Raw genomic sequence first — 12715 nt, 5'->3', positions numbered from 1 at the left:
AATAGTGCAAAAGTAGTTGTCGATTAGTTTAACAAAATAGTTTTGAGAAAGCAAAAATAATAATTTAGTTTGACTTTACAAATTCATTTCAGATTCCAAATACATTCGTTTTTTTTTTACGTTTAAATTAACCCTTGTAAAAAAAAGACAAAAATTATCTTCCTAAGTTAGACTTCAACTTAAATATTGGTTATCTAATAGTTATTTACCAAAATGTTAGAAACTTGTTTTATTTCATTTTAATTGCAATACATGTCATTTCAATAAATGTGGTTTCTTATACCGACATTTGCAATTTCTATTCCCAATACATGTGAAACTCCAATGCCTATGATTTATATACCCAATACATGTGATTTATAACTCCAATGCCTATGATTTATATACCCAATACATGTGATTTATAACTTCAATGCCTATGATTTATATACCCAATACATGTGATTTATAACTCCAATGCCTATGATTTATATACCCAATACATGTGATTTATAACTCCAATGCCTATGATTTATATACCCAATACATGTGATTTATAACTCCAATGCCTATGATTTATATACCCAATACATGTGATTTATAACTCCAATGCCTATGATTTATATACCCAATACATGTGATTTATAACTCCAATGCCTATGATTTATATACCCAATACATGTGATTTATAACTCCAATGCCTATGATTTATATACCCAATACATGTGATTTATAACTCCAATGCCTATGATTTATATACCCAATACATGTGATTTATAACTCCAATGCCTATGATTTATATACCCAATACATGTGATTTATAACTCCAATGCCTATGATTTATATCCCTAATATATGTGATTTATAATTACATTACCTGTAATTTCTATTCTCAATACCTGTGATTTGTTATCCCAATACCTGTGATTTGTTATCCCAATACCTGTGATTTGTTATCCCAATACCTGTGATTTGTTATCCCAATACCTGTGATTTGTTATCCCAATACCTATGATTTGTTATTCCAATACCTGTGATTTGTTATTCCAATACCTGTGATTTGTTATCCCAATACCTGTGATTTGTTATCCCAATACCTGTGATTTGTTATCTCAATACCTGTGATTTGTTATCCCAATACCTGTGACTTATAATCATATTACCTGTGATCACAATGCCTGTGATTTCTAATCCCCTGAGATTTCTAATCCCAATACCTGTGATTTTTAATCGCAATACTTGATTCTAAGCCCAATATCTGTGATCCTAATATCTGTGATCCCAATACCTGTGATTTCAAATCCCCCTACCTGTGATTTCAAATCCCTCTACCTGTGATTTCAATCCCCCTACCTGTGATTTCAAACCCCCTACCTGTGATTTCAACCCCCCTACCAGTGATTTCAAATCCCCCTACCTGTGACTTCAATCCCCCTACCTGTGATTTCAAATCCCCCTACCTGTGATTTCAAATCCCCCTACCTGTGATTTCTAGCCTTCCCACGATAGATCCACTTGATGCTGACGAAGATGACAACACACAGAATGACAAGCAGACCAAGAGAAACTGTCACGCCCACAATGACATTGGTTCTACTGTCTGGGCCTAGAGGAAACATCAGATATCTATTATTTGATTGATCTAGATCTAGACATAAAGAACTATTGGTTTTCTGAAATTTAATCAATTCATAAAAAATCTTTTTTGAGCAAAATGTATCATTGACTAGCTGAGGTTTGAGATAAAGTATCACTGATTATCTAAAAACCTCACAAGAAGTTTGATTTACACCTAGTACTTAAATATTTTGATTCAAACATGATATATAATCCTGGGCTGGTTAGTGTAACGGACTCTGGAGGTAAAGGGGGGGGGGGGGGTATGTTAGAAAAAGAGGGTCAGTTATTAAATAAATCCGTTCATCTATTTTATAAATCTCACATATTTACAATATGTAATAAAACGTATGCGAAAATACAGTTCTAAAAAAGATCACTTGGAAAATTATCGGTTTTTATAGGTTTTCGGAAATTGTATTTTTCGGTATTGTGGTTACCATGGTGACCACATAGCTTCGTCGAAAGTGAAACCTGACGTTGCTGACGTATTGTTCAATACGACAAAATATGCAAACGTCGGCGAATGCTGCAAAGAGAAATGCTATAATATATATTGATGTATAAATTTGTTTGAAATACAAATCAATCTGGAAACATAAAAATCGTCAGCAGGAGCATTGTCGAATAACGCTGTAGGGATAATGATCATTATAAGTTCGGTATTAGTATTAGGATTAAGGTAAGAGCCAAGATTAAGACAACAGTTGGCGTTTAGATACAAGCGAAAACATTGCATTCTATTCGACGAACCAGTGCTTGAAAAAATGTTCACAATTTCATTTAGGCTATCTGTGTAATCAGATTCTCCACGCTCCAGCGAACAGCGTCACAGACCTGCCTTTAATCAATGAACCAACTAGAGCGGCCGGTAGATATTAAGTGGGTGGGGCTTCTAAGGGGGGCGTCACTTCGGATCAAATCTCACCTATTGTGTATACACTTAATGTAATTTAATAAACACCACGAATGTATTCAACTATTGTTATTTATTTTCCATATTTATACTGTCGTCTTTATAACTGAGGGGGCGTGTACATATTATAATAGACAACCTCTGTACGATATAACGTTATACATTTTAGAAGCCTCAATATCTCGTACAACATTTCTAGTATGCCCCCATTGACACATTTAAACAACGTCGCAATTTGTTGCTACAAAACGACTTAGGAATCACAGCAAGAAAAATCGCTTGTTACATCTCAAGTAAGAATAATCGATAAGGTTTACGTTGAGTTTGAATTGTTAAGAAGTGTAAGCCGGTTGTGCAGAGTTTCTTCCAGGCATCTCTTCCCAAGCCACCCATGTCGCGTTGTGGTGTGTAAGATATGCATGAGCACCAACTACACGTTTTAGTATTCTTATCGATTACATTGAGTCTTAAAAAGATTTAATGAAGCATGAATTGATGCTCCATTTTTGTTGTTGTTTAGTATATCGTTATCTGATATTATTTGCAATTTATATTTATTACTTCCGTTATAAAATTATAAATGAAACACAAATACAGAGTAACGATAATACAAAAAATGCTAATCAGCTTCTAGCTCTTAACAAACATGCAATATAATAAATAGTGGTTTATCAAACTAAAAAAAAAACATTTTTGAGCTTTTGAACTTAAATTTTATTTACAAATAGAATTAATATTTTAACACAGACGCCTCCAACAATGTAATACATTTGAATTGTACACAAGAAGACTGAGTTTACGTGAGTTTTTATTTACGTTTCAGTTGTGGTAAAAATAAAATATCTTAGTATAAAAGCGTTTTTCATTTTTCCTCCTTATCTTTCCAAGAAAGGTCCTGCCATTCACCTAATAGTTTACACCCATGTCTCTCTCCTTTTGTTATATACATCCAGTCCCTCTGTTCATGACTTAAGCTCCAGTCCCTGCACTTGAAAAAGTCGATACAATCTCCATTCTTTAAAGTTGTGTAAGCACTAAATTAAGAACCGAATCTTTATTTTTAAAATCCATATTAATTTGCTTACCTTAAATATAAGGTTATAATCCTTCAAAATTTCAACACTTTTAAATGATGAATCGGTTGATCACCTCATATATCAAAACATTGATCGAAAGTTTCAATCGTTTAAAACATATAATTACATGTTACAATTAATATCGGTTAATTTTATAGTTTTAGTGATATAGAAATTAACTACAGGTGTACTATTATATCGTTGTATATCAAGTACGAGGTTAATTATATTCTAGTATTTTGTGTTATTAGCTGTATCTAAAAGTGTTAGATACTATAAGCAAATTAGCAGCTAAAAACTACCAAACTATTTATAGTCTTGGTTATTATTGTAAGCGTTAAAGCGTTAGTCTGAACACACGTAGTGGGTACCAATATCAACACACACGTTTTATGTGTGGGGTTTCACGGTGAGCAGTCTAGTATGTACGATAGGATGATGTGTAGTTGTTGATATGCTACAGACTTACCTGTCTATTGTGTATTATGGGATCGTGTTTAGGTGCTGATATGCTACACTTACCTATACTTTGGGATGATGTGTAGTTGTTGATATGTTACACTTACCTATACTTTGGGATGATGTGGCTGATGTATTGTTCATCACTGGGTTGTTATCGGATGTTGGTGTTGATGTTGGTATTGATGTTGTTGTTGTTTGGTCTGTGGATGTTGATGTTGATGATGGTGTTGATGTTGCTGTTGTTGTGGTTGATTGGTCTGTTGAAGCTAGTGTTGATGTTGGTATTGATGTTGTTGTTTGGTCTGTTGATGTTGATGCCGGTGTTGATGTTGACGTTAATGTTGTTGTGGATGTCAGGTCTGTGGATGTTGGTGTTGATGTCTCTGTTGATGTTGGTGTCGATGTTGACGTTAATGTTGTTGTGGATGTCTGGTCTGTGGATGTTTGTGTTGATGCCTCTGTGGATGTTTGTGTTGATGTCTCTGCTGATGTTGGTATCGATGTTGACGTTAATGTTGTTGTGGATGTCTGGTCTGTGGATATTTGTGTTGATGTCTCTGTGGATGTTTGTGTTGATGTCAGATCAGCTGATGTTGTTGAAGTCTTCAGCGTGACATTAGTTGCCTCCGTATCCACCCTGCAATGTCAACACCCCACTATTTCAAAAAAAAAAACAAACAACAAAAACAAATTCCAAAGCAAACACAAAGACCACTTTTCTAAAGAGCTAGGGACTCTGTGGTCGAATAGTAGAGCGCTTGACTGCTAACTTGAAAGTCTGTGCTGACCACACTATCCCTTTATTCGCAGAAACCACTGAAAGAGGCGAACTCTACTTCACCTGCCCCACCTCGAAAAGTTGTTTTACTTTTTGTAAAGACCTACTAAATAATGTATTGTTCTATGAGGGGTATAATACGGGAGAAAATATATGTAAAATGTGAATAAAGATATAAACTATGAACTATAATCCTATTGCTCTAAAATATTGAGACTCGTCCTCTTCTTCTTTGTTCTAAATAGTAATGTTGGAAGGAATTTCCTCCAACACAATTAAGTAGACCTATTACATGTCAACTTATTATGCGCCATATAAGCCGTTGACTCGATTTGAGCCTGGTGTTTTTTGGATTTGCTTCCATAGCCTTTGTAAAACCTAGAACAAACAACAAGTCAACAGTTGTTTGAATTTTCAAGTAGTCTCTCCTAGAAGAGTGGCTGTCCCCAGCCATCAAGCCTCAGCTGCTCGGGTGTTTGAACTCGGGACTTTTTGGATTTTTAACCACGAGTTTTACTGTTTCGACCACGCTGACTTAAAAATTCTACAAAACTAAACCCTAAAACACTACAACACTATAACCACATATGCAACATACAAATTAATGTTACAATAGCGCTGGTAAGTAGGTCACCAACCAGTTCTATGGCTTATGCAGGTTTTATTGAGCCGTAGAACTCGTTGGTGACCTACTTACCAGCTCTATTAATTAGCAACTGACCCCAATAATTTTACCTGAATACGTAGAGGCCTGGCGTACCAACGTCCGTATCATTGACGATGCTCCACAAAGTCCACGAAAATGACTGGGGTAGCAGGAATCCTGCAGCACCACCTCCCTTGTAGAAGCCAATCTGTAACGCACCCCCGGGGTTACTCAGTTGTTACAATCACCACATGACATATCTCATCAGTTACAATCTTTACATACTGAACACGCACCCCCAGGATTACTCAGTTGTTATAATTACAACGGGCGGATCTTACTTTTAACAATGTGTACATACTGAACACGATAACGGTTTTAGGTTAGGAATTGTGCTTAAGTAGAGTAACAAATAAAATAGGAAATAGGTGAGCTGAACTTCCTCTGCCCCTTCCCACCCCTTGTTCTTTTCAATTGTGTTAGTAGTGAGTTTATGCACACCTTTTAAACGTGTGCACCTTTGACAGAATTGGTAGATCTAAGATTATAAGTCAGAGAAAGATCTAACTTTTAAATTTTTTTAAACATTTTTATACTAAGATCTAATTTTTTTTCTTAATTGCTCTAATTTTTTCCAAAAAGAAACATTTATAAGGGTATTGAAATAAAAAAAAACATTGATGCAGATACACATTTTTATTTAAAGGGCTTTATTTATTTAATTAAGGACTAGAGCAAAAACATGTTAAATATTTGTCGTTAAATTTCAAGATATATGGCTCAAGTAGAACTAGATCGTGCACTATTTTAAAGGACTTTTTTTTTTCAATTTTTTACTTAATTTGTAAAATTAAAAAAAAAATGTGTTACGTTTATTTATGAAATCTTTTATTTTTCTTTTTTTTTTTTTTTTTTTTTTTTGGCAACACCTGCATAATTCTGTAAATGAAACTTCAGACAAGTGCATACAAAAATTAGTTAAGGTGTTTTTAAAACCCAGCTAAACTGCATGTCATTCAAACTCTTTGTCAAAACAATTTTGAAGCCTCATCTGTGATTACAAACTGGCAAAATATAATGGTGCCAGATAAAGCAATAGGAGTCCCTGTTGAGCGAAGAGTATCCTGTTCTAAGATTTTGGGTACGATTTAAGGTCAACTAAATCGTCGTCTGCAGTGGGTAGAGGGGGGTGGGGCGGGGTAGGCCGGCACAGTGGCGTCACGTAGTGTCAACCGGTATAGTAGGTCGCGCCCCCCCTCCCTCCCCCGTCTTCCGGTTGAATAATTAAATATATGTTTCTACATTCAAATGTGTCTTTATTTTCTTTCTTTAAATAAAATTTAGTTTACACATTTAATACATCCAACATATTATTTTCAACTTAAGTCCGTATCATTAAGTTCTCCATATATCGCTGAACATACTGATCACATAGCCCAAACCACATGTGGCTAGCATTGTCCAACCCTCGTTCGCTCTCATCTTGTTTTACACAAAAACACCACACCACACACACACACACACACACACACATATATATATATATATATATATATATATATATATATATATATATATATATATATATATATATATATATATATATATATATGTATATATATATACACACATATATATATAGGCGAATATATATGTGTGTATACATACATACATATATATATATATATATATATATATATATATATATATATATATATATATATATAATATATATGTGAAAGCCGTATCTGTAAAGGACCCTGAATTGTGTTTATAAAGTAGCACTGCCCGGGTTTTTGGAAATAAATCTCTAAGTCTATATGCACATATTTTGATAAAATGATTATCGTCCTTAATTTACCTATAATACCTTACCCTAATCAACCGCGTAAACAACAACAACAACAACAACCACCAACATAAACACAAACACTGACTCCGAACATGAACATCTACGTGAACATGAACATGAATAGGAACAGGAACGTCAACATCAACATCAATATTTTCAATGTGATTTAAATTATTGTTTCTTATCTATGACGTACGTTTATTTTCTTAGCTGACCTCCACTGAACCCTATTACCTATATGCCTACCTGTAGTCTGAGAGTAGCGTCGTTGCCGTCGTAATCATCGTAGTACGCCGTGTAACCATCGTCGAACAGCCACTGTATATCCAGGTACTGAAACGTTGCTAGGGTAAAAGTTCCGTCCGTGGCGAGCACCATTTGAAATGTGTTGACCTGCAGCAGTTCAGGCCTTAAGCTCGTTAGTACACATGTTTGAACAATTACATTTACACATATTTCGATAGTAACATTTTAACTACACATGGCGTTAAGTTTGCACGTACACTTGATTTGAAAATAACATTTTATGTACACAGTCTAAGACAATAACTTCATACGTAAACATGATCGGACATTTACTTTTGACGTACACATTCTAAGAGAATAACATTTTACGTACAAGTTATAAGAGAATAACTTTCAACGAACACAATATGATACATTAACTTTGTACATGATACAACACAGTAACATTTTACGTGTACATTATACAACAATAGCCCTTTACGTACAGTGTAATACAATACGGTTTCACGGACAAGTTATCTCACATATACACGTAGTATGGCGATATTTGTAGCAACATTTAAAATAAATATACAAGTTATGTGGCAATAGAAATTTGTATGTACAAGTTATGAGGCAATAGATATGTGTATGCACAAGTTATCTGGCTATAGATATTTGTATGTACAATTTATCTGGCAATAGATATATGTACTTACAATTTATCTGGCAATAGATATTTGTATGCACAAGTTATCTGGCAATAGATATTTGTATGTACAAGTTATCTGGCAATAGATATTTGTATGCACAAGTTATCTGGCAATAGATATTTGTATGTACAAGTTATCTGGCAATAGATATTTGTATGTACAAGTTATCTGGCAATAGATATGTGTATATACAAGTTATCTGGCAATAGATATTTGTATGTACAAGTTATGTGGCAATAGATATTTGTATGTACAAGTTATCTGGCAATAGATATTTGTATGTACAAGTTATCTGGCAATAGATATTTGTATGTACAAGTTATCTGGCAATAGATATTTGTATGTACAAGTTATCTGGCAATAGATATGTGTATGTACAAGTTATCTGGCAATAGATATGTGTATGTACAATTTATCTGGCAATAGATATTTGTATGTACAAGTTATCTGGCAATAGATCTTTGTATGCACAAGTTATCTGGCAATAGATATTTGTATGCACAAGTTATCTGGCAATAGATATTTGTATGCACAAGTTATCTGGCAATAGATATTTGTATGCACAAGTTATCTGGCAATAGATATTTGTATACACAAGTTATCTGGCAATAGATATTTGTATGTACAAGTTATCTGGCAATAGATATTTGTATGTACAAGTTATCTGGCAATAGATATTTGTATGTACAAGTTATCTGGCAATAGATATTTGTATGTACAAGTTATCTGGCAATAGATATTTGTGTGTACAAGTTATCTGACAATAGATATTTGTATGTACAAGTTATCTGGCAATAGATATTTGTGTGTACAAGTTATCTGACAATAGATATTTGTATGTACACGTTATCTGGCAATAGATATTTGTATGTACAAGTTATCTGGCAATAGATATTTGTATGTACAAGTTATCTGGCAATAGATATGTGTATGTACAAGTTATCTGGCGATAGATATGTGTATGTACAATTTATCTGGCAATAGATATATGTACTTACAATTTATCTGGCGACAGATATGTGTATGTACAAGTTATCTGGCAATAGATATGTGTATGTACAAGTTATCTGGCAATAGATATTTGTATGTACAAGTTATCTGGCAATAGATATTTGTATGTACACGTTATCTGGCAATAGATATTTGTATGCACAAGTTATCTGGCAATAGATATTTGTATGCACAAGTTATCAGAAAAGGATCGCGCACATACTGTCTACATACAATCCTCTACCCTCTAAATCGTTGTACAGCACGTAAATATTGTACCCACCCTCATGATGTATAGATGTTTTGGACACCCCCCCCCCCCTCCACACGCACACACACTTCAACACCCACACAGACCAAGCTCGATAGAGTTTGGAACTTAATTTAAAAAAAAAGGAAAATAAAATCATTTGTAAATGCTTTATATAAACGCTTTTAATCTAAGTCGCAAAAATGTCGCGAAAATTAAAAAATAAAGAAAACTAAAGAGTGATATAAACTATATCACTTTGTTTCTAATTATAATTTTTCTGAGTAACTCAATAAAATGTATCACTCCCTTATTCTTTTATTTGTTTAGTCCAGAATATTTTGGTTAACGAGTTAAGCCGACGTGGGGTGGGGAGGCGGGTGTGTTGGCGTGTAGCTTTGTACTTCAATGAAATGCTAAGCAGTATTGGTCTATGGAAAAGATTATTAGTTTTACATTTTTACATTGTGTAGGGAGAGAAAGAGAGACGGATGGGGGGGGGGGGGGATTTTCATATTGTTTGTTGTATTATATCTCCACGAATCCTTCTCATTCATTCATATGATGCAATTGTTTTCCAAGGGGGGGGGGGGGATGGGACGTATCACACTTTTTATGAAGGGGAGGGGGGGGGGGGTGGAGGATGGACACTGGTGAAAATATATTTTTTTAATATAGAGAGAAGACGGCGGACGTCAACTGACTCTGGTGTTGGAGGTGGGGTGTGTGGATGTTCATTCAGGGGTGGGGGGGGGGGGGGAGGAGACACACCTGCAACATGTTCATGTCTCGCACTAAACACCAACTGACCTTATTCTTGTTATCCCCAACGTTAATACCGCCCACTTTGTCCCAGGTGACCACTAGCGCGTAGCTCGGCAGGAAGTTGTCAGAGAACTGGGAGAATCTCCTGGCCAACGTTGCGATGTTCTCCAGCTGTGTGGCATCTGTGGTCAGTCTGTCGAATGGTCAATACGACTTAAGTTCTGGTAGGTCAATGGTCAATACGACTCAAGTTATGGTAGGTCAGTGGTCAATACGACTTAAGTTCTGGTAGGTCAATGGTCAATACGACTCAAGTTCTGGTAAGTCAATGGTCTATGTAACACAAAGTTCTGGTAGGTCAGTGGTCAATACGACTCAAGTTCTGGTAGGTCAGTGGACAATACGACTCAAGTTCTGGTAGGTCAATAGTCTATGTAACACTTCTGGTGGGTCTATAGTCTACGTAACACAAAGTCTAATAGGTCTATAGTCTATGTAACACAAAGTCTGGTAGGTCTATAGTCTATAGTCTATAGTCTATGTAATATAAAGTTCTGGTAGGTCTATAGTCTATGTAACACTACCCAAAACGCAACAATTATTTTTTTTAACCGATAATAGAATCAAATTAGGCACCGAAGGCCTAGCTCATTAATAGTATTTTATTAATGTTCTTACTATGTTTAAAACAACTTTTATTATGTAAGGGATTCGAATTAATTATAAAAAGCTGCTCTTCTTAAAAAAAGTCACAATTTAGCCTATATTTTTCTTGTAGCTAGCCTACATCTTGCAGCCTATCATTGTTGACGATTTTAAATAACGAGAAGTTGGTGACCTACTTTGACGATGGTTTAGGAGTCGTCCGTAAATGACGTCACACTCGTAAGGGGGGGGGGGTGGGGGAGGTCCGTAATTTTGTGAGGGTGCGTGATGAGGTGGAAGGGGGGGGGGGGTGGGGTGTTAATGGTGTGACGTCACTCTTTTGCATTATAAAAAAGCAATGTTAGAAAACGAGTTTTAGCTGTTATTTCGGGTTTTAGAAAACTGTTTTAATAAATTGCACTCTGTGTTGACAGAGTTCAGATAAGATTTTGGAATAATATCATATTTTAAGAAAAATTCAACTGCAATTTTGATGAGGTTGTAAGCTGCTGTGTAACGTCATTTTAGGGGGGGAGGGGTCAAGCTTTTTATTACGATGTGTGACGGAGGGGAGGGGGGAGGTAAAAATCGTCAAAAAAGCGTGTCGCCATTTATGGATGACCCCTTACCTGTAAATGGCGATTGTTTACTTGTAATTGGCGATCGTTTACCTGAAATAGTCTATGTCTTACCTGTAATAAACGTTGCCTAATCCACCTGAAGCTGAGCTAGACATCAATGACAACCATGGGACGACTGCGGGGAATGCAGCGACTTTATCCCCCATAGCGTATACATCTCGGATGGTACTGTCTCCAAGAGTCACAAAGCCATCTTCATAAATCTGTCATCAAACAGTCATAGTTTTTTTTTGAAGTTCTTAAACAGTTTTAAAATTTGTCTTTCGTTTCTTAAGTTAATATTCTCATTACAAAAGTTTAACTGTTTAAAAATTATTGTATCAGCTTCTTAAAAATACATTCTAATGTAATAATTTTATAAAGTCCTTACATGTTTTTATAATTTTAAAATATTTTCAATACTTATTAAATTGGTTTATTAGTATCTAATAATTATTTTAACCGTATGTATCCTACTGCTTTCGTCAGTTTACAATTATTTATTTTATATATATTTTTTTAAACAACACATTAACGAATGCACTGCTTACAACTGGTACAACATAAAGCCCACACAGAGGCGTAGCGAAGGGGGGGGGGCGCGGGGTGCGGACCTTACCGGGTGACACCATTTAGGGGGGGTGACACCAAGGCAAAAAAGAGCAAAATATATAGAGATAAACTTGAGGGGGGGGGGGTGCAAATCGAAAGTTTAAGGGAGGGGGGTGCAAATCGAAAATTTGAAAGTTTGTCCCCGGAAAGGGTCGCTACGCCTCTGGGGGTAACACCTATAAGTGCCGCACCGTGTGACACCCGACCTCGCTACGCCACTGAGCCCACACAAACCACACTGCGACTTCATGCACATTGCCACATAATTAAAATTGTTTAGAACCCTCGCTAGTTGTAAGTACATCTTCAGGGTTGGACTTTGTGCACCGTGGACTAGAAGGAGACCACGGCCTAATGAGTTAATTAAATCAATTCATAAACGCTAATCAATGCAGCTATGTTGACAGTGTCCACCCAATCGTGAATTAAAAACAAAACTTTTGATTTAGCGCCACGCAACATCACCCATGATCTTACATGATTTTTTTTTCTATAAGAGACGCTCGTTTTTTTTTTTTCCAAAAAATTTTCAGCAAAAAATTTGAGGCTGTATGTTTATGTATCAGTTT

At 35.4% G+C, this 12715-nt stretch overlaps 1 protein-coding gene across 1 annotated transcript in view; it reads right to left on the bottom strand.

Annotated features, from left to right (window-relative positions):
* Positions 1–11755, bottom strand: part of LOC131942099 (uncharacterized) — a 15614-nt gene extending 3859 nt beyond the window's left edge. The window contains exons 1-6 of the mRNA XM_059301820.1: positions 11607–11755; positions 10315–10462; positions 7573–7719; positions 5564–5682; positions 4155–4687; positions 1462–1585 (exon numbers count right to left, since the gene is read on the bottom strand). Coding sequence (XP_059157803.1) covers positions 1462–1585; positions 4155–4687; positions 5564–5682; positions 7573–7719; positions 10315–10462; positions 11607–11701 — 1166 coding nt within the window. The 5' untranslated portion in view covers positions 11702–11755. The remainder of the gene's footprint in view (positions 1–1461; positions 1586–4154; positions 4688–5563; positions 5683–7572; positions 7720–10314; positions 10463–11606) is intronic.
* Between the last annotated feature and the right edge of the window lie 960 nt (positions 11756–12715).

The sequence above is a fragment of the Physella acuta genome, unplaced genomic scaffold (genome assembly GCF_028476545.2).
Source record: "Physella acuta isolate Inbredline_101_S28 unplaced genomic scaffold, ASM2847654v3 ptg000387l, whole genome shotgun sequence".
NCBI lineage: Eukaryota > Metazoa > Mollusca > Gastropoda > Physidae > Physella > Physella acuta.
The sequence above is the reverse complement of the archived record's forward strand: the minus strand, read 5'-3'. Positions and strand labels throughout refer to the sequence as shown.